This window comes from Cetorhinus maximus, chromosome 3, assembly GCF_964194155.1.
Source record: "Cetorhinus maximus chromosome 3, sCetMax3.hap1.1, whole genome shotgun sequence".
Taxonomy (NCBI): domain Eukaryota; kingdom Metazoa; phylum Chordata; class Chondrichthyes; order Lamniformes; family Cetorhinidae; genus Cetorhinus; species Cetorhinus maximus.
In genome coordinates this window covers 191,626,307-191,653,987 of record NC_135881.1, presented here as the reverse complement: position 1 = coordinate 191,653,987, position 27,681 = coordinate 191,626,307, and the positions used below count along the sequence as shown (strand labels likewise).

The 27,681-nt window shown below is 43.3% G+C and overlaps 1 protein-coding gene across 8 annotated transcripts in view; it reads right to left on the bottom strand.

Moving 5' to 3' along the window:
• Positions 1-27,681, bottom strand: part of fhod3b (formin homology 2 domain containing 3b) — a 597,288-nt gene that overhangs the window by 98,524 nt on the left and 471,083 nt on the right. For 6 of the 8 annotated variants that reach the window (XM_078539467.1, XM_078539468.1, XM_078539471.1 and 3 more), the window contains 4 exons: positions 22,912-23,037; positions 11,138-11,272; positions 5,847-5,897; positions 1,385-1,596 (listed from right to left, as the gene is read on the bottom strand). In XM_078539467.1, the coding sequence (XP_078395593.1) occupies positions 1,385-1,596; positions 5,847-5,897; positions 11,138-11,272; positions 22,912-23,037 (524 nt within the window). The remainder of the gene's footprint in view (positions 1-1,384; positions 1,597-5,846; positions 5,898-11,137; positions 11,273-22,911; positions 23,038-27,681) is intronic. The other 2 variants (XM_078539469.1, XM_078539473.1) reach the window with 1 other exon arrangement.

Genomic DNA, 27,681 nt, shown 5'->3' with positions numbered 1-27,681 from the left:
AATAAAAGAAATAAAAGAAAAGATACATTTAACTAGCCTCCTCTAACTAGTCTCTTCCAGTGGATAGCTGGGTGCATGTGCTGCATAAGACAATACAACTCAATGGAGATTGGAAAAGCTCCGCATTGGACCCTCCACCTCAACTTGCTAGTGCTGGCCACCAGATAATTAACCTCAGTAGCCTGGGGTGAGAGGTGAAGGGGACAACAAAAATGAGACGACCCGACTCCTGCTCACAATTGTAATTCAATGGAAGTGTCACTGGATTACAATCATGCGCAGGAACCCCGGAATGTGTGTGTTGGGAAAGCCAAAGTCAGGCAGAGCGGTGATGCCCTTCACCATATAATCACTGGTGGCAAGCTCTGCCAAGGTGCACACAGTCAGTTAGCATGAAATGGTGTACCAATAAGAGGCGCAGTGGTATTGTCACTGGACTGGTAATCCAGAGACCCAGGGGTAATGCCCTGGGGACCTGGGTTCCAATCCCACCATGACAGACGGCGGGTTTTGAATCCAATAAAAATCTGGAATTAAAAGTTTAAAGATGACCGTGAAACCATTGTTGATTGTCATAAAAACCCATCTGGTTCACTAACGTCCTGTAGGGGAAGGAAATCTGCTGCCCTTACCTGTTCTGGCCTACATGTGACTCCAGACCCACAGCAATGTGGTTGACTCTTAAATGCCCTCTGAACAAGGGCAGTTGGGGGTGGGCAATAAATGCTGGCCGTGTTAGAGACGCCCACATCCCATGAATGAATATATTAAAAAAAGATCTTCTCTAGGAACAATATAAAAAGAAAGGGAGCAATGTAAACACAGCAATTTAATTTTGGATGTTACATTTCCTCTGCATGATTTTTAGAGCTCGGGTAAACGCATTCATTAAATTCACTTCTGCATATGAATCACAAATTCCAGCACAGAGCCTTGCTGAGGAAAGGGAGCAACCTGAATTCTGGTTTCCCCCCAATAGAACTGGGTGGAGTGAGTGGAGCTGCCACATTCAAATTCTCACTACGTGCAAAGCACTCCAGTGGAAAGGCGAATTTGCACAATCTATCCCTAAACTCCCTATTTGCACATTCGCAGTAGTAGCTTTCTCATTTGTAACAAATTGTTAATGACCCTGTTTATTAGTGCAGGTATATTCAGCTGGTGCACTAAAAAACCTTGGAAACTGAGGAAATTAAACCTCAGAGTTTCATCAGTAACCTCACTGCCTTTGCACTGTCTCTGCCTGTTGCACTAATTAACTGCGCTCTAAAACCTCCAATAGATGTGCACACTCTCATCCACCTTTGTCTGGACGATCTTTGGATTGCTGCAAGCCCAGTTACACACACAGGCAGAAAGAATCTGCTTTACTCTTGGTACTCACGTTCTGTAGGCTGCGGCGAGTCACACGCTGCAGATGGAGGCTTGGGCTCCTCCTGGGGCTTTACAGGTGACAGGGTCCCACAACTCGGGGTGGGAGAAGACGGGGCTGCAGGTGAACTCAGGCTGAGGGAAAGGTCGCTCCGTGTCCGTGGCACCCGATTCCTGGCTTCCTTCTCATATTCCTCCGCCGCTAATTTTTCCAGGTACTTGTATCTGAAAAGAAGCCCACGTAAGCCTCAGCAAGAAGTGCATCACGCGTGCATTACACTGCAGACACTCTCTCACATCCCAAGCCAGAGATACTGCCAAATATAAACGACGACTAAATCACACCGAGAGCAAATCTAAGGAAAGATGAAATAGCTGCAGCTTGAGATTACTTGCAGACAGACTGCAAGAAACCTTAAATACATCAACGGTTCATGAGAGATATTTATCAGTGGGGTCGTTTCCATTCCTTTCAGATCCTTGATGCAAAGTGACACAAAGGCTTTCACCACCTTCTAAACATTGCTTCTCCCTCCTGAACCTGCATCTAGTCCAACAATGTGGAGCTTTACGTCATGTTGGGTCTAGTCATCAAAAGCTGCTCAGGAAAAGGAAAATACATCTGTTTTGCATTTGCATGGACAGTGCTTCTGAACTGTTTATTACTGCATGCTACCAATCATACTCCTCGTACTTCAAAACACTGGCATTAAAATAACCCTCAGTCCTGGCTGCTCCCAGTCAAACAGCTTTAGATTTATTTTTACTCAGGATTTTTTCCGATAACCATTTGCATGGAACTAAAATTAAATGCGTTTCTGTAAAATTGGTTGTGTATAACTGACAGTGCTGAAAAACACTGAACACAAAGGACCATAAAGTAAACACAGTAACACATTGGGAGCAATTCTTTCTGCAGCCCAGACTCAGTGGGATGAATGACCATCACCACTTTTGGCAGGTGACAAGCTCTTAAACTTGGATAGTCGTGGGAGGCAAAATTCCGCTTGTCGATAATGCCACTAAAACTGTTAGGGCAAGTGCAAAATAAAAAGTCCTGCTGTACACCCATGCCAAAACTCGACACATGTTGCATCTCGCAACTACCCAAACATTAGAATTCTCACTTGGGAAAGCCAAGGTGATACTTGGGCAGCATGTAGAAAGGCCAAACATGTGCAGTGAAGAACTGCACTGCGGACGAGCCGAGATAGCTTTATGCTGATTCTGGGAATATTGGCACTGAACCTAACGAGAAACATTCACAATTCTCAGCACAATGCCTTCATATCCAACAAGCAAACATTTTTGTCCTCAAAACTAGGTACGCTTTCACCCGTCTTTTCCTCTTAAGACGTTTATCTTTGACACCATTTTAATCTATAATAGGGTACTGCTGTAAAGGAGGGTGGCTGGACATGAGCAGTGACCCCATTGATTTAGGTATGACATTCCTGCATTGTGAAGAGAACTAAATGGTCACACCTGTACAGTATGTGCCCATTGAAAAAACTGCAAACAGATCTAATTGATGGAGGAAATTACATGTTAGGAACAATCACACATCCTGCGGAACTGCCAAAGGTTTGGAAGGGTAAGGTGTGACTACTCAAGGTGGGGGGCAGGGGGCGGAGAGTAGAGGCCACACACCTGCCTGGTCAATAAGTTGAAGAATTCCATTTTCCTTTCTGAATGATAAGCCTCAGATTCAGATATCAATCAACCCCCTCTGGGCTATTTCATTATGGCTTGTTAATGCCCATATGTATGTCAGTGTAGTGCATATGGAATTAGCGGAATTGCTCTTGTGGAGAGCCGGCACAGACACAACGAACTGAATGGCCTCCTTCTGTGTTGTAACCATTCTATGATTCTATAAAAGAGCCCGAGCCTGTTCAGTCTTTCCTGATCCATAACCTTCAGTTCTGGTATATTATTATCTTATATAATCGTATCTTATAATAGGTTATAAGCAACGCCTTTGTAATTATGGTAATAATGGCTATTAATACAAATGGTTAGTAATACCAAGTGGTTATTGCCATGGTGTAACTGGAATGCAGCAGTTTAGGCAGCTGCTGGCGGAGGATGGTATCTAATTCCTGGTTTTTATTACTCAAAGTTGGTGGTAGCCTGGTAGTTAAACCTACATATTTTGTGTTAGTACTCTGTTACAATTATGAGGTTTAAAAGATTATTATATTTTTGGACTGTAGCTTTAAATTTAGGGTAAATGAAAGAGGGAGTCATGTGGCCTGTTCTACAGTTTGCCTGATGGTAAGCCTGGGTGGTTCAATTGTTAGAGATCAAAGGAAGGCATAGATTGTTTTACTGAAAAGGTGGTGCAAGGTATTTATGCTAGGAGACAATGGCAGTAGTTTCTGGATTTGCAATGAGTGCACGCTTGAGTCTCCCAAAGGCCTAGAAAAGTGTTGAAGGCACCAGTTGTAAAAAGTTGGGCTGTAAACGGTCCATTTACATCTAAGATGAAAGACAGTTGGACTCTCAAATGCCTAATTAACATTTCTATCCAAATACAAAGTTCTGTGTTTCACATTGCCATGGGAAGAGGATAGAGGGAGCCATTTTTGAGATCAGGTTACAAGCTTCCCTACAAATCAATGAGTATCTCCAACCGACAGCAGAGGATCTGTGTGGTCAGCAGAGAGAAAAAGCTGCTCGACTTTGCGAGCTATCTCAGCCGGATGGGGGAGAGAGACGGAGCAGAATTTTTCGCTGAGCGGGCGGGCGTGATGATGTCGAGTGAGCATCCTGACGTCATTGTGCACTTGCGCGATATTTCAGTCAGCAGGCGCAGGCTAAGCTTGGAAGTGGCCCGTTGACAATTAAGAGGGCAATTAAGCCCATTAATGGCAAAATTAACAGATTTTTCGTTGCTCGTCCAACGTCACAGTTGGTGGATGGGCGAATTGACCAGGTGGACTTTGCATTTTTCATGAAACCTCATCCATTGGCGGGATGAGGTTTCTGTGATAAAATAAAAATATATTTCTGTGGACAACATTTCAGTCACCTGAAAATGTAGGTAATGAAGTTTGAACATTTTTTTCTGGTTTTTGCGACCCTTATTAAGGTTGTTCAGGTCTTCAGTTCCCTGCGGCAGCTCTCTACCTTCAGGGAGCATTCTGTGAGTGCTCACCCATGCCGACTTCAGTGCTTGCCCTCCTTCTGCCCCCACCCCAGCAGCCCTGAGCATTTCAGCACATGCTTCATGCTGGCTGGCCGTTGATTGGCCAGCCAGCGTGAATTCAGGTTCGGGGGCCAATTGCGGTTGGCGGTCTCCTCCCCGGTCAATCCCAGACCCGCCAATCACGCCTGCCCGCTGACCGAAAAATCCTGCCCACTCTCTCTGGTTGAAGGGGATAGAGGAAGCCATTTTTGAGATCAGGTTACAAGCTTCCCTACAAATCATGCTGCAGCCATCTGTGGATTCCAGGAGATGTGTTCTAGCATGGCCAGGGGGGAAGAATAACTGGATTTACTGCTGGTGGTGGATTTAAGAAACTCTCTGAAAACTAAAGGAAGCACCTGGACACTTTCACTTGAAATTACTATTCGGCGACATGGGGGCATTAGAAGCCGGGAACAACTGCGGACTGTTTGCTAAGAGGACTGCAATTCTGTAAAGAGTGCGATGGGTGATAAGTATACAATAAGTATACAAGGGGAATGTCACGTTAATTTGTCTACAAAAGACAGGGTTTCGTCAATAGTGTTTCTTTAATCATTTGTTGCTGTAAAGGTTTTAAAACGTGAAATCTTGTATCATTCTTTCAGCTAATAACTGGAAGTTCAAGTCTTTTTTCAAAGTTATCGGTCTCTATGGAGATCATAACATCTGTTAGCGTGTGAAAGTATAACTTTACAGAGTGTGTGGGCACAGCCTCAGTCCATCTGTGAGGGAGATCACCACTAATATAGACTAATGTGTAAAGTGGGGGGTTTGGTCTGTTTGAAGATGAGAGAGAGGCTACGGTCAATCCTCAGCACTCCAGAGGTGGGAAAAGTTCACAGTTCCACATGGCTTAAAGTACAAGCATGTTACAAAAGTACACCAGCTGGGAATTTTCTTGGATCTGGTCCCACAACATCACTATAACTTTAGCACAAGTGTGATGGAAACTTCGTTATCACTTTGGAGATGAATTTTGAGAAGCTCAGCCTTATATGATTCTATGGAAGATGCAATCGGGAGGGATACATAATTGATTTCCTTCATTCATTATTTGAGCTTCAAAGGATGTAGAAGGTACATAATCCCTTAGTTCTGCAGTCCTCCTGAAGGCATCTCAAGAAGCAGTTGCGGAATGACATTTGGGCCTTAAAAACAACACAGCAACACGACTATGGAAGAATGCTAACCTCCTTATAATGTTGATTAGTTTCACTAAAATAAATTGCAATTTTCCAAATAAACAAATAGTTTATGTGCACTTCTAGCAGAATAAGCAAACCTTTCTTCTCTTGCCAGTCTTTGTTCTTCACGTTTTTCTAAATATCCCCGACTAAAAGACAGAACAGATAGACAGAAGAAGTAAAAGAGATCAGAAAGAGTTAGAGAAGACAGGAACACTAGGTCAGCAGATATTTATTTCCAGCAATTTGTTTAAAGTCAGAATTCTACCTCGAAGATTTTTAGCATTTAAAGTGACCTGGGGATCATTTGCACTGAAACACTGATGGATTTCTATATGAAAGATGATGGCTACAGAAAACTTGCAACAAAAGCACTAATGTCCTCAAACACAGCAAATGAATTCCAAAATGACACAGGTCTATATCTTCGTTAGGGTTCAGGCTTACATTTGTACAACGTCCTGGAAACAAAATAAAACATCTCACATGGATCAATCAGGTAGAAGGTAAGCAGGAAAAGTAGGAATATTTATGGGGCAGTGAGAAGAGTTTGTAGCAGACATGGAGAGAAGGGATGGAGTTAGCAAGACAACAAGCTTTTACAAAAGAATTCCGAAGGTCATCGTGGCAAATATCAGCCATTGATTAGGATTGCTAAGCAGGAACACGTCAGGGGAACAGGGATGTGTATGCAGATATGCGCTGGAGCATGTCACTTAGATAGGCTACAGCAAAACTATATGGTGGAAGTTGAGAACTAAAATATTGGCTGATTTAATCAAGAAGAGGGTGCCAATGGAACTTGGCAACAGCAAACTGGTGGGTGTGTGGGGCAAGGTGTAGTGTGTTGAATTCTGAATTAGTTGATGTTTGTGAGGGATTGTGAAGGGCAGCACAAGAGAGGTCAATGCAACTATCAGATGAAGGCCTGAAACAGGCTTTTAGTAGCACTAGGGGAAAATGAGGAGTGTAAGTGTGAAGTATTCTGGAGGTGGAGGGAAGTGGCCATGAAAGATGGGGTGGGGCAAATAGCCTGAGCTTATAGTCAAACAGAACATAAAATAAACAGGGAAAACAGGTCGCCATGCTAACAGACTGTTTATCCATTCAAAGGTTGTAACAAAAGTTTGATTGAGTAACTTGAAGTAACTAATTTGAGTTTTAAGTGGGATGCTGGCCGTGTTTTTAACCTCTGGTAATTTTTTAGGCATGTGGGTGGGTGCAACTTGGAGGCAGATAGATCCACTGATCCAGCAACAAGCCCATGGCTATTCTAACTCTGGAGCCTCATTCAAACGTACCTGTCCAGCTTCCCATGTGGGGGGCAGCGATGTTGGGGTGGGGGCATCTCACTGGGGGTTTTGCATTTATGAAGGTGAGGTGGAGTGGGATGGGGGGGAACTGGAGCTGGGGAGGCTTTCTTTGTGGAGCCAGGATTAGCACATCTGCACATATTGGCACCACAAGGAAAGTTTAAAAAAAAAATAGATAACTGTTTAAACCTTTTATTGTCCAGCTCCTCAATCTGCTGTCTACACTAGGGCTGCCAACCCTCCGAGCATTGGCCTGGAGTCCCCAGGAACTGAAGATCAACCTCCAGGACACTGCCGTGTGCAACCCCGGAGAAAAATCACCAGGATATTAAAGTTTTTTTTTGTCATTTTCTTTGACAATTTCTCTTGACCAGGTATAAAAATATTGAAAATGGGGGCAAAAAGGCCGTTTGGCTGACTGTTAAGCATCATCCAACTGGTAATGAATCTTTTCTCTTTCCAGTTGACGTAGTAAGGCAGTGTGTTACAAGGATGGATGTGTTGGCTGACTAATGGCTGAAGCGTGGGGGCAAGTCATGTGATGAAACCTCCAGGAATACATTCAATCGCTTTTGGCAAAACCTCATCTTCACCTGACTAGCAAAGTGCGCACTGAGATGACTCGTTAAAATTGCAGGCAGGTTCTGGTGACACCATCAGGACTTGACATGCATATGTGAAGACGAGCCCAGCAAGCCTTGAGCCGGTGCCTTTTCTGCCTGCTCAAAAGAGGGCAATTAGGGAGGGGCAATAAACATTGGCTTAGCCAGTGACACCCACATCTCATGAACGAATAAAAACAGTTTTGGAATACTAGCCTTCTGGTGGCATTAGGGCTGACAAATGACCTGGGAGGTTTTAACTGCCCCATAACTCAGTTTCTACCAGGAAAACGGGGTTCAAATTGTGCCCTCATAGTCCCTGAAGATAATTTGATAATTCTTGTGCGCCCTGCAGCAAACTATATTTTCCAATTTGCAGTGTTATTTTCTTACAATTTCACAATCCAATTAGGAATAGAGCTTATAAATTTAAGAAAACCTCTCTGAAAGTTGCACTCGACATGGAGCCAGGACTTGGGGGTGGATGGAAAGGCTCTGTGCTTTCGCTAAAATGGCACCAGTGCCCTGATTTGGGAAGTCCAACCCCTGAAACCAGCCCTTTTGTCAGGGGGGTGGGTAAATGGAGGCAGGTTATAGTTTGCACATTTGTGGTTCACAGAGGCAGCTGCACATGTAAAAGTGCAGCTGCCTTCCAATGGAGGGATGTCCAAAACACGGCACATGGGCTTTAGACATTTGAGTAGAAGGTCCAAAGCTTTCAGAGTTATTTGGAGAGGTCAGGTGCCCTTTTGAAGCAGCCTGGTGCTCTGTTGGATGATGTCGCGTGCCCTTTTAAGTGAGGTCGGGTGCCCTTTTGGCATTATTAAAAATAGACATAAATGTGGGTAAAAAGTGAATAAACCCTGTGGCACTGTCAAGCTGTGAAGTCATTTAAATACCCAAGATATTTAAATTTTGAAAAAAAGCCAGCTGTGGCCTCTTACAATTTCATTAGCTGTCCCTTGACATAAGCCTGAGGGTTGTCATTATTGGATTAGTGGTACATGACTGATTCTACAATCTTTCATTATCACAGTGAGGGGCTTGAAGGTTCACAGTTTGATTGACAGCTCCAAATGGTTATAAAGTTTTTGATGTGGGACTATGGATACAAATGTACTTGAAGTAAATGTTTGTTTTATAAGGGATAAAGTACTTGAATGAATTTAAATGTACTGAATGGGTTTTTATGAGTGAGGGTTTTTTTAAAAAATACCGAAGTCATCAATAGACACTTAGAACTTTATTTCATTTCATCTCACCATGGCTCCTGAAGTCTGCCCATGATGGAATGCTGGGTAAATTGGCATGGAAGGTGTCAGGGAAAAGGATAGTCCTGTAATTGGTCTCAGCACCCACCATTTTTATGGAACCCTGCCCCTGAGATTTGCAGTGGGGTCAAATCCAGGAATAGACGTTTGCCCCTGCAAGAGCCATAGACTGACAGCCCACTAGGAATTTTTGGGTATAGAATCAAACTCAGTCATTTTTAAAGTCCTTGGTCTCCTTGTTAGTCATGTGATATGTAAGCTATTCAACATGGCTCTTTTATCCTTATTCACTTCTTTCGCCTTTTGGATTGTGTATCCTTTAACTGCCACAAATCAGTGGGATCACTACAGGATTTCAATAGCCTCTATTAACAGAGTGCTGCTGTCAGGGAGTAATAAGGATTACTAGGACCATAGGGAACAGGAGTAAGCTATTCAGTCCCGAGAGCCTGTTCTGCCACTCAGTTAGATCTTTACCTCAGCCCTATTTAGCTTGCCTTCGCTCCACATCCCTTGACACCATTATCCAGCAGAAGTCTATTGATCTCAGTCTTGAAAGTTCCAACTAGCCAAGCATTCATATCCCTCTTGTTCAGGGTTTTTTCCTCAAAGGAAATAATTTCTTTGTATCTATTCTACTGAATCATTTTAAACACATTAATTAGATCATCCTTCAATCTTCTATACCCAAGGTTTCTAGTTACCTTGGACAGAACTTTCCTTTTTGGGATGGGACCCAGACATTGGGGTCAAACGTGGGTCTGACCCTGCACCATGTCAGGAATAGTCCTCTGACACAGATTTTGGCTGGATTAACCAATTAAAGACTAGAGAACCTGCTCACATCCAATTAAAGATGGTGGGCAGGCTTTTGATGCTGGAGGGCCGTAGGAGGCCCTTAGGATTGAAGGAGCTGCAGCCTGCTGTTGCAGATAAAGGGACAGAGACCCACCTCCATCTTGAGGTGCTCTCTCAGCACCTTTGAAATATTTGAAATAAAAAAAAGTTGCCAAACCACAATTTTGTAGGGAAAAATCTCCCCACAGAGCAGCTTGTAGTCACAACTGCGGTCATGTAGGCAGGGTCAAAGAGAGGGGCTCAACCTGATCCTGGAGCACTGGGTCCCTGGTCTGTCACTGGGAGGCTACCTCCAGGCACTGGCTTCATAACTAACTTAATAAGCTTTCCGGTGATTGCACGTGGTTAGCCATTCCACGCCGATCTGGTCTTTCCAAAAATGGGTCGGGCCAAGATGGTGCCAGCATACTAGCACGAGGACCAGCGACACAAAATTACTTCCCTGCCCACCTCAGATCCCACCCCTTCTGTCCTCCATAAGTCCTGTACTTGTCTCTCTTTTCCACCCTTCTTAAATAATGGAGGGTAGTTTGCAAATTTCCAATCCAACTGCACAATTCGTGAGTCAAGAGAGCTTTTGAAAGATTATTACTAATGCATCTGCAAGTTCCTTACCTACTCCTTTTAATACTCTGGGGTGGAAACTATCAGGCTCTGGAGACTTGTCTATCTTCGATCTCACTGCACTTTTTGTAAACATCTTCTAAACTTTATTAAATCCAATATGTTCTTCTCCTTGATTTATAGTTTTACTTCACTTGTGCCATTGTTCTTTTGCCCTCTTTCTCGACTGTGAAGACACATGCAAGTACTTATTTAATAAATCTGCTTTGTTAATAACAGTATCACCTGTGTCTTTCCTTAATGGGCTCACATTTCCCTTAGCCATTCTCCTCTTAATATAGTTAGAAGAACTTTTACTGTACGACTTGACATCCCTTTCAAGTTTTTATCATATTTCCTTTTAGCAGCTCTTAATACTTTCCTTGTGTTCCTTTGTTACTTTTTATGACACTTAGAGCCTGCTGGATTTCCACTTTTCTTTGTATTTGTCTATGTTAAGTGCACTCTAAATGTGGAATCCTAGCCAATTGTTCCTTCTTCCCCTTTATCTCAGTTCAAAACCTAGTTGAGACTGGCAACTCACCACCTGGACAAAGGGCAATGGGTGGGATTTCAAAAACAGAAGTGGGCTGCTCTGGTGCCACTTTACTGCAAATCAACCATAAATTGCAAATTCTGAAACTTTATAGCGCATGAGGAATAAAGCAGTGTTCAGTGATTCCAAGCTCCTTTTGTATCTCTCGCTGATTTCTTCCCATTGTCTCCCCCCGCAGCATCTTACTTGAATCTGTTTCTTTCTTCCCGCTCTATCCGTTGTAATCGTTCCTCTCTCTCCTGACGCCGTTTCTCTCGCTCTGCTGCCAGTGACTCTTGATGCTGTCGGTAGGATGAAGAAAGAAGGCCTCCCAGCACCGGCCTGTGGACCAAGCAGACAAATGAAGCTATGAACAGAAAGTCTCAATAATTTTTCCACTTACATTGAATGAGTTTTTTCAGGTTGTAAAATTATGACGTTGCTCCCTTACCAGCAAGAAACCAACAGTCACATCCTTGACTAACTTCGTTATAATCCCTATGAATGGCTACTGTAAAAACATTACCTCCTGAACCAAACAGTTTGTTGCAATGTATCTACGCAATAGCCAGAGTTAAAGGTTTCATTATCTGTAATGCACCAGAACAGAATACTTCATATTGAATAACCAGCTTTGATATGTCTTACAGTGCAGCGCGAGAACCAGATCTGGTGCAAAAGACCACAGACAAAATGCAACAACATTGGAGCAGAGTTCCAGGGATTGGATGCCTGATGTAAAGAGCATTACTGCTCCCATTTGTGGGTACCTAAAGATGCCAGCAGGGTTTTAATTCAACTTGACACTTAATCAATTTTAGTTGTGGAGATTTTAAACACAAAAGCTTCAGGTCAAAGTTAGTAGGAAAACTGCACCCTTTAAATTCTTCAAAATACACCTTGTTCCAAATGCTGACACTTGGAGACCATTACACTCTATAAAGATCTTAGGGCAGAATCTTCTGCCTGTCAGGTGGGCTGTTCGGGAGCAGGCGGGTGGGTGCTGAGCCGCTCGCCGCTCGCGATCGGTTGCGTGTCGCCATTTTACATGGGTGGGCCAATTAAAGCCCACCCAGTGTGACGCACAGCCGGTAGCGCTCAGCGCTACTTGTGCAGGCGGGAGGAGGAGGGAGAGTCAGGGCCTGCGCTCTTTCGCGCATGCATGCGAAAGAGTGCAGAAATCTCCCTGGGGCACGGAGCTGCCTCAGGGAGATTAAGGTAAGGTTCAAAGTTCAAAATAAAGAAAGTGAAAAATCATTCACACATCCCCTCAAGTGACAGCGTCACATGAGCTGGGATATGTTTAGCAAATGTTTGAAAAATATTTATTAATTTAATAATCCCGTGGTTGAGGTTTCATGAAAAATGCGAAGGCCACTTGGGCTTTTCACCTGCCCGCCAACTTTAAGGTTGGATGGGCAGCATTCAGAGTTAGTTTAGTTCGTTTATTAATGGCCTTAACAGGCGTTTGACAGTTTGGTGGAGGCGTAGCCGCCCCCGGCACACACCCGCCGAACAGAAGATCGGAATGACGCGCGGTGATGTCGAGACGCACACCCGACATCACCACATGTCATTTTACGCATCGGCGTGCGGAAGCCGCCCCCACACGCCGACGAGGAAATTCTGCCCTTAGTGTTAGTAATAGTTTTGGACATCCTAGTATCACCAATATTTACCCGGTATCTCTTCCCTCAACAAGACAATAAAGCTCCTTCAGAGTAAACTGCCTTTTCAGAATCAGGAGATTGGAACTCGAGGCATAACAATTGTTCATAGTCATAATTTTTGTTCACCATGCAGAATTTACTTGAAATAATTTCTTAGCCTTTAACCAATATGCTGAGTTGACTTCCACATTTAAACATGCTCTTCTGCACTGACAGTTACAACAAAATGTCAAAAGTCCTTAAGAGGGAAAGGGAACAAAAAGGGACTGCAAACCAAAGGTAGATATGATAGGAAGAGAAATTAACAGCTCCGTCAGGGAGAAGAAAGGGAAGAGATGGAGGATTTTAGAGAGCGAATTCCAGAGTATGAGCCTGGGAGGCTGAAAGCACAGCCTTCAATGATAAGGTGAAGGGGGTTGGAGATGTGCTGGAGAAAGAGAGTGGGGAGTTTGTGGGTAACATTGGAGTTGAAGTTGGAGGCGGTTACAGAGGTAGGAAGCAGCAAGACTAGAATGAGATTTTTAAATTTGAAGACACCCAACGGACATTTGGGGCACAATAGTAGTCGTCTTTGGACTGACTGAATTCTATAGAAAGTGGAGAAGGGGAGACTAGCCAAGTCATATTGGAATATTGAGGTCTGGAGGTTACACAGATATGGATGAAAATTTCAGCAGCAGATGGGAGCTGCAGTGAAGGGTGGTAGAGGGTGATGTTACAGAGTCAGTCTTTGCAATGTAGAGGATATATCTCTCTTATGGGGTTGGAGGCTCAGTTCAGGCACAAATAGGTCACTGAGACAGTGCAAACTTTGGCTCACCCAAAGACAGAGGTGGGGGTATGGGATGGTGTTGGAATAAAGAGTACTGAGGTTGTGGACTGAATTTTCATTTTGGAGACTGGAAACAAAAGCTTGGACTGTTTCCAGGTCCTGAACCCAGAGCCCTCGGAGGCAAACAGCCACTGACCTGGAATTTTGACTGGGCCGACCCTTAAATGGCAAGGAGACAGGTTCCCTGTCCAATCAGGGGTGGTCGACAGGCTCTGGAAGCTGGAGGGCCAATCAGAGGCCTTCCAACTTGAGGAGGAGGAGGAGCAGGCTGCAGGAAAGACTAAGTAACTGAGAGGGTTCTCAACATGACGGTGACCTCTCACCAATTTTTTAATTAAAAAACTCAAATAAAAACCAGAAAAAGGAGCCAGGTCACCACTGCAAGGGATGGGGAATCTCTCTACAGGGTGCCTTCAGCTGCACCCACACCAGGAAGATAGGGAGGGCTGTTGGCCTGCCTAGAGCACTGATTCTCGGCCTGCCACTTAATGTCTACCTCCAAGGTGAACTGCCCTCCACCACATCGGGAAACTGGAAAATTCCAGTAGGCTTCCTGTCAGTGCCTTTAACAAGGTTCTTAATGTGCTGAATTGACTGTCTACCTCATGGGATAGGCAACCCTGGAGGGCCTGAACCAGCCTTCCCCCCTGAAGCAGCTGGTGTCAGGAACAGGGCTGGGAAACTGGCATGTTGCCTGGCACCAGTATTTGAGCCCACATGTCTCTGCTCTCAACCTCGGCAGGGCCTGAACATTCTGCTGTGATGGGGGAAAACAAAGTCATTAGCTTTGGTCTTCCCAATGTTTAACTGGAGGAAATTGTGGTTCAACCATTAATGGATGATGCCCAAACAGCCTGACAATACAAGGCAGCGAACACAAGAACACAAGAGATAGGAGCAGGATTAGGCCATACGGCCCATCGAGCCTGCTCTGCCATTTAATACGAGCATGGCTGATCTTGGGTTTCAACTCCACTTTCTCGCCCGCTCCCCTTATCCCTCAACTCCCTGAGACACTAAAAGATCTGTTCCCGCCTCTAATATATTCAAATGATGCAGTATCCACAATCCTCTGGGGTAGAGAATTCCAAAGATTCACAACCCTTTTGAATGAAGAAATTTCTCCTCATGTCAGTCCTAAATGATTGTTCACTTATTCTGAAACTGTGCCCCTGTTTTTTTTAAGATTCCCCAGCCAGGGGAAACAACCACGGTATCAACCCTGTCAATCCCCTTCAGAATCTTGTATGTTTCAATGAGATCACCTCTCATTCTTCAAAACTCCGGAAAACAGGCCCAATTTACTCAGCTTCTCACCATAGAACAACCTCCTCATCCTAAGGCCCAATCTAGTCAACCTTCGTTGTTCTGCCTCCAATGAAAGTATATCTTTCCTTAATTATGGAGGCCAAAACTGTGCACAGTACTCCAAGTGTGAAAGGGTGAATAGAGGAAGTGGTGATGAATAGAGCGTAAATGTGGAAGCTGATCCTGTGCCTGCTGAGGAGACCACCAACAGGCACCATGTTGAAGAGAAAGGGAGGCAGCAAGAATGGAGGATTCCCCGGGAACTCCTGGAGTTACGGTGTGAAGTGGGATAAGATTTGATAGCTATGATTGGATAGGCGACTGGAACCAAGCAAGTGAAATCCCACTGAGCTGGGCAACAAAGGGAAGGCATTGAAGGAGGAAGATGTAAAGAAGTCAAGGAGGGGAAATGCACCCTGGTGAGAGTCAGAAAATGTAATTTGTAATTTTTGTTAGGGAAGTTTCGATGTTGGGTTAGGAACAGAACCTGAACTAGACAGATTTAAGCATGGTGATGTGGGAGAGATGACAACAATATATCCAAGGGCTTGAGAGGAAAGGGAAGTTGGAGATGTGACAGTGATTTCCAAGGACTGAAGAGACAAGGTGGTGTTTTTGAGGAGGGGTGGTGAGGCAGGGGGAGGGGGGGTGGTGGTGGTGATGGTGGTTTTGAAGGGAAGTTAGTCAAGTGTGGCAGGAAAAAATGCTTAGTGTCAGCTATTATGTGGGGCACAAAAAGGAAGTTATGTAGCTCAAGTGGATGGGGATTGACATCACAGCAAAGTCAACTTATTTCGAAGAGACTAAGGCTTCTTCATAAAGGATCTGGCAGATTTCTTTCTTTTTTCCCCACGGACCTGGTGAGTTTCTTGGGGCTTTCCCCAGTACACCAATGTAGTTTTACTACAAGTCCCATTTTCCCACAAAAACCTGAAACCCAAGCAAACTTACCCCAGTGATACAATCATTCAAATTGTAAGAGTATGCATCACTGTGGCATTTCCATGTAACAGAACCATGGTGAAAATATTACACAACTCCTCTCTCGCCCCAAAGGAAAGGCTTGCAATATAGTGAACCAGAATATATTAGCCCTTTAGTAGAGAAGAATGATTACTGCGGCTGTGGGTGGCAACGTCTCTGCGTTGACGTGATTTCGGAATCAAAAATGATAAGACTGTGCGTCATTTTGCAAATTTATCACATCTCACTGAGGTGACCAAATACAATTTTAAACATTGAACAAGCTGATAAGTTAAAGGGAGGACTGCATGGCTCTAACTAAAACCAAGGTTATCTATTTCAGCTTCAGAACTACAGAGGGGGATGAGATGAAGATATCCTTGAGCAGTGACGTTCAACTATATTTTAGTTAAAATAAACCTTAAGTAACCGGGTGAGAATGTTGGCTGTGATAAGCTGGCAGCTGCATGCATTTTTCTTTTGAGGGGGAAATGTGTAAAGGACTGTGGTGCCAAGTGCCAAGGTGCTGTCTAAAGCCATACTCCAGCAGATTGCATTCAGCATCCCAAAGAAAATCATGCATGATATTGCTCATTTAATATTAGCCTTTAGCCCTAAATGTACTGTGGCAAATTTGCCAGCTACTGTTTGGATAGTTTGAGTAAAGATTTGTACTGCCTCGAACATGAATGAAGCCATTCTGATAGTAACCTCTTCTATTCTGCACTGCAAATCTGCAAAAAGATTATTACTTTCGATTGAAATGGAAGATTTAGTTAGGTGCTGCACACCATTAAGGGAAACCCATTTCACCCAGAATGGAGTTAGTTGCTACATGAGGCATCGAAACAACTATAGTTAACTTGAACCTGTAAACCAAATTCCAAGACAACCATGATAGAAATTGTATATTTATACATAAAATGCACTAAACAATGTTCATGGAAGAAAGGTTCTACCGTCAAAATGACAACATATGACTTGAAAGTCTCCTAAAGTGTCATGATGGTAATGAACATGCAGAGGTCCCCAGCATCATGCCAATCTTCAGCCAATTCAATTCACTCCACGGGATATCAAGAAACAGCTGAAGGCCCTGGATGCTGCAAAAGCTATGGACCCTGACAATATTCTGGCAACAGTACTGAAGACTTGTGCTCCAGAACTTGCCGCGCCCTTAGCCAAGCTGTTCCAGTACAGCTACAAACACTGGCATCTACCCGGCTATGTGGAAAATTGCCCAGGTATGTTCTACACACAAAAAGCAGGACAGGACAAATCCAACCCAGCCAATAACCACCCCATCAGTCTACTCTCAGTCATCAGTAAAGTGATGAAAGGGTTCATCAACAGTGCTATCAAGCAGCAATTGCTAAGCAAAACATGCTCACTGATGCCCAGTTTGGGTTCCAGCAGGGTCACTCAGCTCCTGACCTGATTACAAACTTGGTTCAAACATGTACAAAAGAGCTAAAGTCCAGAAGTGAGGCGAGAGTGACTACCCTTGACATCAAGGCTGCATCAGACCGAGTGCAGCATCAAGGAGCTGTAGCAAAACTGGAGTCAATGGGAATCAGTGGAAAACTCTCTGCTGGTTGGAGTCATACCTAGCATAAAGGAAGATGGTTGTGGTTGGTGGAGATCAGTCATCTCAGCTCTACGACATCACTGCAGGAGTTCATAAGGGTAGTGTCCTCAGCTCAACCATCTTCAGCTGCTTCATCAATGACCTTCCTTCCATCAAAAGGTCAGAAGTGAGGATGTTCGCTGATGATTGCACAATGTTCAGCACCATTCACAATTCCTCAGATACTGAAGCAGTCCATGTCCAAATGCAGCAAGATCTGGACAAAATCCAGGCTTGGGCTGACAAGTGGCACGTAACATCCACACCACACAAGTGCCAGGCAATGACCATCTCCAACAGGAGAGAAGCCAACCATCGCCCCCTGATGTTCAATGGCATTACTATCACTGAATCCCCCACTATCAACATCCTGGGAGTTACCATTGACCACAAACTGAACTGGACTAGCCATATAAATACTGTGGCTACAAGAGCAGGTCAGAAGCTAGGAATCCTGCGATGAGTAACTCATCTCCTGACTCCCCAGAGCCTGTCCACCATCTACAAGGCACAAGTAAGGAATGTGATGGAATACTCCCCACTTGCCTGGATGAGTGCAGCTCCCACAACACTCAAGGAGCTTGACACCATCCAGGACAAAGCCACCTGCTTGATTGGCACCACATCCACAAACATTCACTTCCTCCACCACTGACGCACAGTAGCAGCAACGTGTACCATCTACAAGATGCACTGTAAGAATTCACCAAGGCTCCTTAGACAGCACCTTCCAAACCCACGATCATTACCATCTAGAAGAACAAGGGCAGAAGATAGATGGGAACACCACTACCTGGAAGTTCCCCTCCAAGTCACTCACCATCCTAACTTGGAAATATATCGCTGTTACTTCACTGTCACTGGGTCAAAATCCTGGAACTCCCTCCCTAACAGTGCTGTGGGTGTACCTACAGGACATGGACTGCAGCAGTTCAAGAAGGCAGCTCACCACCACCTTCTCAAGGGCAACTAGTGATGGGCAATAAATACTGGCCCAGCCAGTGAAGCCCACATCCCGCGAATGAATATTTAAAAAAAAAGAACATATAGATGTTGCAGGATAAATGTGGTATACCTGCATTCAACTCATGGCTAATCAAGAATGATTGATTACACACTGCCATTGTATCATCACTTATTGCAGCCTGTGTCGAAAGTTAGAATCAGGGGTCCTTTAAGTCTTTCACAGACTATGAATTACACTGGGAACAAAGCCAACATGTTTAGTAGCAAGACTGCTCAAAAGAATCTGTTTGTTGAAATTGGCATTCTGGGAAGGAAAGTAACATTGGGGGGAAATCATTTTTACTTTATGGCTGTGGCAGCACCAATAAACATTGCAAAGTGAGATGAGCATAATTGCTTGTAACTCAGACGTCCCCACCTTGATTTTATGGTGCATTAAAACCTTGACCTTAAGCAACTCAGTGTTTGCCTTTCCCTTCTGCAGTGGTGTGCAAGAGAGAGTCAAGGACTAGGCCGGTGTCAAAAACAACCTGGCACTGCAGAGCATCCCCAGGTAGCAGGAGAAAGAATGGTCCTACTAAGAGCAGTCTTTGATATTTAAAAAGAAAATTAGACAAAGACATGGAGCTTCTATTTAAACAGGTGTCAGGAAGGGAGATCTATTCTTTACAGGTGGTCGTCTTCTCTTACGGGGGTCTCATGATGACTCAGTTGCTTATAAACCCTACAGTATGTTTTAAGTCAAATGGAAAGATGTTTTATGATGGAGCTGCTTTGGGACAATGGGCCTGAAAGTCAACTTTCTTTCGCCTTAACAAATTATCAAAAATATATGTTCACATCTCTCATGTATGAAGCCATGTGGAATTAGTGATTCCACTGGCATATTTTACATTGATCTACTGATTCGGGCAATTATCTGTATCTGCGAGATTTGGAAGAAGAGGAGCATGTTCAGGGTAAACATCCAGACAAACACTTTAGGACCTCAGGTGGTCAGTTCTGCCTCATGTTTACGCTGCCAATGCAATTGTACCTGGACATGAAAAATGGCCAGCATGCCAAAAGAATGAGTTCCAAACAAGCTGGTCACAAACTCCTGCGACCTGAGTTAGAAAGTAAATGCTGGACAAGGAATGATTTTATGGGCCAAGTAAAAGGAAGCTTTGAACTTGTATGCCACTGGGTCTTTCCAAACAACTAACCGACATATCCCGCAACCTGCGGTATACAGATGCTTTTCTTTACCCAGCAAACTGCATGGTTTTATTAATAGCTTGCAGGCCGCGGCTGTGCCTCCCCCTTCACGACTGTAGCTGGCCAGTCCCAGGGACAAGATTTGGGTTGCACCAGGTTTCTTCAAAAAGTACTTTAAAGTGCCCCGAGTTCACCATTACAGGGTCCAAAAAATTTGAAGGGACCCCATGGTCTGAGCAGCAACCTTAATGTGTGAATTGAGCTGCTGACCACTTGCAAAAGAAACTTCCAGTACTCAAGTTACCAATAAAGGCAAAACTTATTCTCTTGAATATCATAAGACAGAAACGTGCAGAATGATAAATCAATTTGTAATATTTGTGGATTAAAAAACAAATCAATGGATGGGATTTTCCACACCCTCCCACCGCCACGATCTTCTGGTCCCGCCGCGAGTCAATGGACTTCTGGTTGGGGCACCGCCTCGCCCGCTGCAGGGCCGGAATATCCCAGCCGGTGTCTAATTTCTTACGATGCTGTCAGGGAGAAAGGTTGAAATCAAGTTAAAATTCTTTATTTGCTCTTGGGATATTATTGACACTGGCACAGTCACAGTCACCTGTATGGCCTGTCTCCATAGGCCCGAAAAGCTGGCGTTGGGGCTTTCCCTTGAAGTGCTGCAATCCTGGCTTTCGTGATCCTTGCCTGACACTATTTTATAGGGAATTTCAGGATTTTGATCCAGTAACAAAAGAAGGAATGATGATATGTTATTTAATTCACGCTTCAAACATTGGAAAGGGACTTGAAGTCGATGATTTTCTGAAGACACAGCTGCTCTAGAAGACAACCCTCATTCCCTTACTGCAGTGTGTTTGGAAATTTCTGCATGGGTTTTGACTGAACCTAAAATTTTTCTTCTGTAAGAGCACTTGTCGACCGGGAATAAAGAACTGCACTCTCTTCTCCTCGCCTTCACATTTTTTTTTTGTGAAAGAATCGTAATGTCCTTCTGCATATGAAATGATATCTTTTTTGGCACTTGAAAATGCGACCGGTGTTAATGCAAGGCATTCTAGAGAGTAAAGCAAAGTTGAAAAAGCAAAGATCCAAAATTTTTGCTTCCATTTACCCAAGTCCAGTAACACATTATAACAATTTATTATTGCAATAACATAGCACACTGCGGGAATTTCAGGCTACATGAAGAAGAGATACGTTTTGATTCTGTGAATGTAACACAGCATGGAACATAAGCCTGAGTGTGACAAAGGGCCATTCTTCAACACAAGTCTTAAATGTTAAGTATTTCACAGAATCAATAACATTCTCCTCTGTTCTTGTCATGTATGGAACCAAATGGTGGTTCTTAAATTAGGACCTCTCCAGTTGATATTTATTCGAATAATTTTGTAACATTATATGGAATTTCTAAGGAATTTGATGATCGTTGCTTTAAAATTATTACTAAAGCTATGGTATTCTCTTCGCCAGGCCTATTTGGGACGGTAACAGGAGAAGCAGTCAGAAGCTTAGCAGCCAAAGTCTTATATTGCTGCTACACAGTCAAAGTCAAAGCTGTGCTCAATTTGAACTCTCAACTTATGTTACTTTTGGAAGAGACCATGACTATCTACTGACTGTATAAACAAGGTCACTGTGAAGCAGTATGTTTGCTAACAACTAGTCATTTATGTGGTGCAGTGACATGGTGCTATCTAATTGCTATTTAGTCGGCAAGATTTGGAAATTTGTCAAACGCTTAAGCTAATAAGCATTAGGCAGATAGGGGGAGATGAAACAGGGTGGGAGGAAACTCATGTGGATCATAAACACCAGCACAGACTGGAATAGTCTGTTTCTGTGCTCTAAAATTCTAGTCGATAAAATTCAATAGTTTTTTCCAAATGGGCATGCTCACAGGATAAAATGGTTCCAAATTCAGCACTACTTGGCAAACTGACTAATAGGAGAGCATATAACTCACCATGTCCAATATAACACTGAGGAAGTGTACTCTGAATACCAGTCCTCGTAGTCTATAAACCAGAAATACTTAGGTAATGAGGAAGTGCAGGTTTATCACAGGTGAGTGACAAGGCTACAGAGATAAAATGCACTTATAAGTATACGTAATCCATGTCCAACTGGCTAAACCTTTGTCCAACTAAAAGTGCAGGAAAATAACAGGCCTTGTAATTAACATGAGCTTACAAAGTGTCAAATATATACCTTTGTAAAACATGTGTCCCATAAAAAAAACATTCCTGTAAAATATGTTTCATCATAATAAATTTCTGCAAAGCTTAAAACTCTGCTATGGAAATTATACATTTTGGATGCAGTTAATAATGGGAGATGTGGCTATGAGAGTCTGTACTTAATGGCGTGTTTATTTACATCACATAGCATTGCACTTATTACTTGCCTATTTGTTACGATCTAATTTTAAAAAATTCATTCATGGGATGGGGGCATCCCTGACAAAACCAGGCATTTATTGCCCATCCCTAAATGCTCTTCAGAAGGTGGTGGTGATTAACTCGCGAGGCCATAAGAGTCAACCAAGTCATTTATAGACTAGGCCCAGTAAGGGCAGCAGATTTCCTCCCCTAAAGGATATTAATGAACCAGATGGGTTTTTACAACAATCTGGTAGTTTTCTGGTCACCGTTCCCCTTACTGGCTTTTTAGTTTCAGAATTATTTAATTACAGTAATTAAGTTTAAACTTCCCCAGCTACCGGGATAAGGTTTCAACTCTTGCCTCTAGGTTATTTGTGTAGGCTACTAATCCAATAACATAATCACCCTGCTACCATACCCCAATACATAATATCTGGGTCCCGTGATCGCAGACTGTTAAATAAATACAAAGTAGCAAGATTGTTTGTGAATTGCGGCATAATTTTTCTTAAAGGGTACGAAAAAGGATTAAAACTAAATGCTTTACGCTTCCATAAGTTTAACTGTATAAATATCAAGGGCTATTTTCATCAGATAACCAAAACTACACTTTTAAGAAATTGTCTGCTCCTATCCCTGGCCCAATATCATGGCCTTGTCTGGTTGCTAGCTCAATGACGCTTAGGGCAGTGGAATGAATATCTTCAAAGCAAACACAGGGCGAGGGTAAACATCTCAGAAGAAAAGAAGGATGTGTTTTGAAGTAAAACAGAAAGCTGTGAATTCTGCAAAATCTGAAATTAAAGCAAAGCATGTTAGAAATGTGCACAGCAATGTCAGCATTTGAAAAGAGAAAAGGCTGATTAATATTTCATGTTCAGATTTTTCAAAGAACTGAAAATGGAAAGCAGAATGATGATTCCAACGTGGACAGATGTTCTGCATATTTCCAACAGCTTCTACTTCCGACTGCGCTTTGAGGGCTAATTCCTCATGGCAATAATTCCACAAACCTGTCGGATTTCGCCTCCGGAGCAGGCGAGATAGAAGTCCTGTAGCGAGAGCTGGAGGCGGTGGGTGTAGTGAGTCCAGAGTAAGATCGAGATCCTGTGAAGGTACTGCTGCCATAGCTGCTGTATCTGCAGGATAAGGTGAGACAAAGCAGGCATAGAGAGAGAGAGAGAGAGAGAGAAGAGCAACAGTTAGCAGGCAGCATGCGAAGAATCCCATCACACAATGCAATAGGAGCAGCACACAAGAGAGTCGAGGCTACACCAGACAAAACAGGAAAGTAGCAGGGTATGCATGCAGAACAGTGTGTATGGAACTGCCATTATTATGGTATTTTCCAGACCAACTTGTTTACTTTCAAATTCAGTGAGAACACTTCTACCAGTTGTCATAAACTGGTCCTTGACAAAGATAACATCAGTTTTACAGCCATTTTGCCAATCATGAATGTGGTCAATGCAGGAAAATAAAGTTGGCACTATACTAAGCACATGGCCTAGATGTAGGTGACGTGCCCCATGTTTAGGTGTCACTGTGCATCACACATATACACAACAACTTAATTTTAACAATATGGTTTGACCACTGTTATGTAGCCACATTCAAAATCTTCAGCATACCACTATCGTTGATTTAAGTTTGGATAAGGATGTGGTGCAGCCAATGCGACAGTGCAATTTTGTGTTGTTTCTCCATATTTAACATCACTGATCACAGTAAGATAAAAATCTAAAGACCAAACAGTGCAAGTTCCCGCTGGCATATCAGTCAGGGCCAGTGAAGGCTATTCCTTTAGGTCAAGCATCTTCCAATAACTCTATTTATATGTAGTGGATGTGCCTTAAGCTGATAAATTATTAAAAGGGAAAATGTCGTCTTGCGATTGAATATTTCCCAGAACAGTAGAAAGAGAAAAAGTTGCTTTTGGTTGTGGCATTTCATCAGACTGTGGCCATGTTGATATTCTTTAAGGTCATGGCTGGTGGACTATTTTGGCAATGCCACAGTCAAGGTGCTTGATTTACAAACCAGAAGTGCATTTGGTTCATGAGTCTTAAATCTCGCAGCTACATTTTTGATGGTTTTATGAATCCTCGGCTGAAATGCCAAAGAGGTAGTACAATATCTGAGCTCCCCAAGCGGCAGGTTACACACTGAGTAAAATATTGCACCCAGGGGCCCATTAAGCCTACGATACCATGCCATTGTATCAAACTTCAACTGTTTTCAATCACAACCGTGTGTCTTTCGCTACTTCTGATTTTATACAAAAACTTAAAATCAGACCAACTTTAAATAAGCTTACAGGAGCATGGTCTTTAACACAAGGCGACAGTGTTTGGGATAAGTTTAGGTCTTAACACTATTGCATCAAGTACACTTGCACCATTTGTGCACAACAAATGAAGAGCTGTTGCCTCCCCTTCAGTGACAGAAGGAGCCTTTGTAAAGTTCCTCACATCCTTTTTGCTGAACCTTGAGTCTATTATGAAGTAGAAGTGATGGATGATCACAGCCTGAAAATATCTGATCTCAGAAATACTGCATGTTTCCTGAGACAATTATTTCATGCCAATTGTTTTCTTTTTTTTTTAAACTTAATAATCTCATTACTGACCGTTGAATTCCATGCATGCTTGGTTTTGAATTTAAACAAAACCCCATAATTGAGGAGATCACTGGTAAAGGGATACTTTTCATCCTGGGTTAATATTAAATTAGGTAATCAGGTAAGCTTGATTAAATAAATTGCAGAAATCTCAAAAATGTAAACATTAACGGAATGCTCATCCAACCCAAAGTGTTCAGACATCATTTTGCTCTTGAAGTGAGGGAGAGGGGTCTTAGGAGTTCACAGCCTACATTTCTATACAAGAGTCAAGCAGCGACTGATTGTTCAACATTCTGGAATAGGATTAAATGAGCCAGTCAGATCCCCAATTCAAGAGATCATAAAGGACAAAGATCTTTTATAATACACTGTGGTAAAGTGAGGTACCCTGTCCCTTTAAGAGAATGCAAGTGTACTGATCATGTGACAGCACTGATGAATCACTGTACAGCGTGGGCAACTGGGAACTGTAAGTCTAGTTCTGGAGGTTTCTGAGTGAGCATGTACGATCTGGTGCTCTGCCTATGTCTCAATAAACCATCACTGCTTATTCTTATATCAGTCTCTCCCCCTTATTGATTGCAATTGAGGAGAACATAGGAAGGCGTGCAGTTGGAGCTCAGTTGGCCAATGAACTCATTTACCCAAGACATAAAATACACACACAGCATTTTGGATTATTTAATATTCACTAGCTCCATCACTCCCGTGTGTCCATCAGAAAGCAAACGTGAACAGACAGATCTTTTCCTCAGCATCTCGAGCTATTTTTGTGACCCCAGCCAACAGCATAAGGCAATTCAAATTATGGATTTTATGCACAAAAGGTAAGGAGACATATTTCAACCTCTGGCATGACTTTACTGCTTTTGCAGAAAGCATGCTGGTATTTCTACAGTTGTTGCAGAATAGAAATCCCTCAATATATCTGCAACACACAGACACATTGCAGGCATGAGGCCTGACTTCATTAGATCGGTGCTGTGACATGATCGAGAGGCAAGAAGAGGGTGCACAGAGTCACAGTTTAACAATCCCACGTGCAAAAACAGTGCAGAGGGAGTTTGTAAGTAGAAGTTTAGGGCACTCTTGAGTTTACAGGACTACGGTATGTCGCTGAAAGGTGATGATTTCAGGACCTCCCTGTTTCACTGCCTTCGAGAACATTGGGCTGAATTCTCCTACACGGACTAAGTTCCGCGGCGGGGGCGGGAACGGGGGGAGGGGAGTGTTTCCTGCCTTGGAGGCAGCCAGGAAGTCGTGCCATATCGTGCAAACCTGGCCTCATTAATTATGCAGTCGGGAGTTTCCCGATGTTTCGCTTGGCAGGGGGGGCGCTGGATGGCTCGCGCCCAGCCATCATATCCGGGCGCCATTTTCACAAGGCGTCTTCGCTGACCCACCCTTGAAGAAAGAAGGTGGGCCTCTAGAAGGAAGAGGATAACATAACAACCAAACAAGCTTTGGGTGGCATGTGCCATTTCATCAGGTGACCTGCAGCAAATGGCAACAGGGAAAGAGCTATTTCAGGCCAAAATGTCGCGATTACGCCTGTGAATCTAGCCCTATAATAGGTACATTTGGAGTGGTATGCGTTATAAACCCTTTCCTCCCCAGCAAAATTCAACAGAAAGCAGCTGAAAGGGAACTAAAATTAGTATGAGGACAGAACTAGATTGCTGTCTGAAGCATCGTGTGTGCTTCAGACACAAAAAACCTATCAGTGATGGAATGGCATTCATGTGCACACCTGAACAAACCTCCTGAAATTGGAAGGGGCTAAGGGATCATCATTTCTAAGTTGGACATTCGCAGTATGGCAACTACAAGGGAGGGAGCAAGGAAAGGGACATCATAGTCACACAGAGGTTTCTGTTTTGAAAGCTATATTATATCATAATCCACAAAGATTAAAAACAGAAGGCACATAGCATCATTTCACTGCCCAAACACAACAATGGAATGAATCTCGTACTGAAAACCGTGGCATCACTAGAGGGCAGTATATACATACGTTACTCCAGCTAAACCCTTGGTTGTCAATGGGCTGGTGCGTCTATTCCTCTCATCACCTTCATGGCATCGCATCTTTTATTTAATTGGAAATATGGTGCGTGCACATGTTAAACATTGTGATCACTCCAACAAATAAACAGCATGTGTGGTATCAATTACACACGCATAGGATAACAAACAATTCTAAGTTTGTTTCAAGTCAGAAAGACATTAGGAGGTTTGCATGACAACAAAAGCAATAGCAGTGAAGCTCAAACCAGTCAGACACTGAGAACAAAGAGATACACGCACAAACGCACTGGGAGAAAAAGCCCAACGCAAACTGGAGGAACAGCACCTCATCTTCCGACTAGGCACTTTACAGCCTTCCGGGCTGAATATTGAATTCAACAACTTTAGATCTTAAACTCCCCCTCCCCCCATCCCCACCCTGTTTCTTCCCCCTCCCCCCTTTTTTTTTCAATAATTTATATAGATTCTTCTTTTCCCACCTTTTTCCATTATTTTTAAATCTACAACTAATACTTTGTTAGTCTGTCCACCCCGCCCCCACTAGAGCTGTACCTTGAGTGTCCTGCCATCCATTCTTAATTAGCACTTTTCTTAGATAATATCACCACCTTCAACACCTCTTTGATCCTTTTGTCTGTGACATCTTTTGATTATCTGCTCCTATCATTGCTTGCTTATCCCTACAACCACCCCACCCTCAACTTCTCTCTCCCCCCGCCCCCCACCTTAGACCAGCTTATATTTCACCTCTCTCCTAACTATACTTCAGTTCTGCCGAAGGGTCGTGAGGACTCGAAACGTCAACTGTTTTCTTCTCCACCGATGCTGCCAGACCTGCTGAGTTTTTCCAGGTAATTCTGTTTTTGTTTTGGATTTCCAGCATCCACAGTAGCTTTTAGCTTTTTGTTTTTATCTCTGTGTTTTCAAGTGGCACTTGCTTAGCAATAACCTGCTCAGTTGGTCAGTTTGGGTTCTGTCAAGGTCACTCAGCTTCTGACCTCATTACAGCCATTGTTCAAACATGGACAAAAGAGCTGAACTCCAGAGGTGGTGTGAGAGTGACTGCCATGACATCAAGGCATTGACCGAGTGTGGCATAAAGGAGCCCTAGCAAAACTGAAGTCAGTAGGAA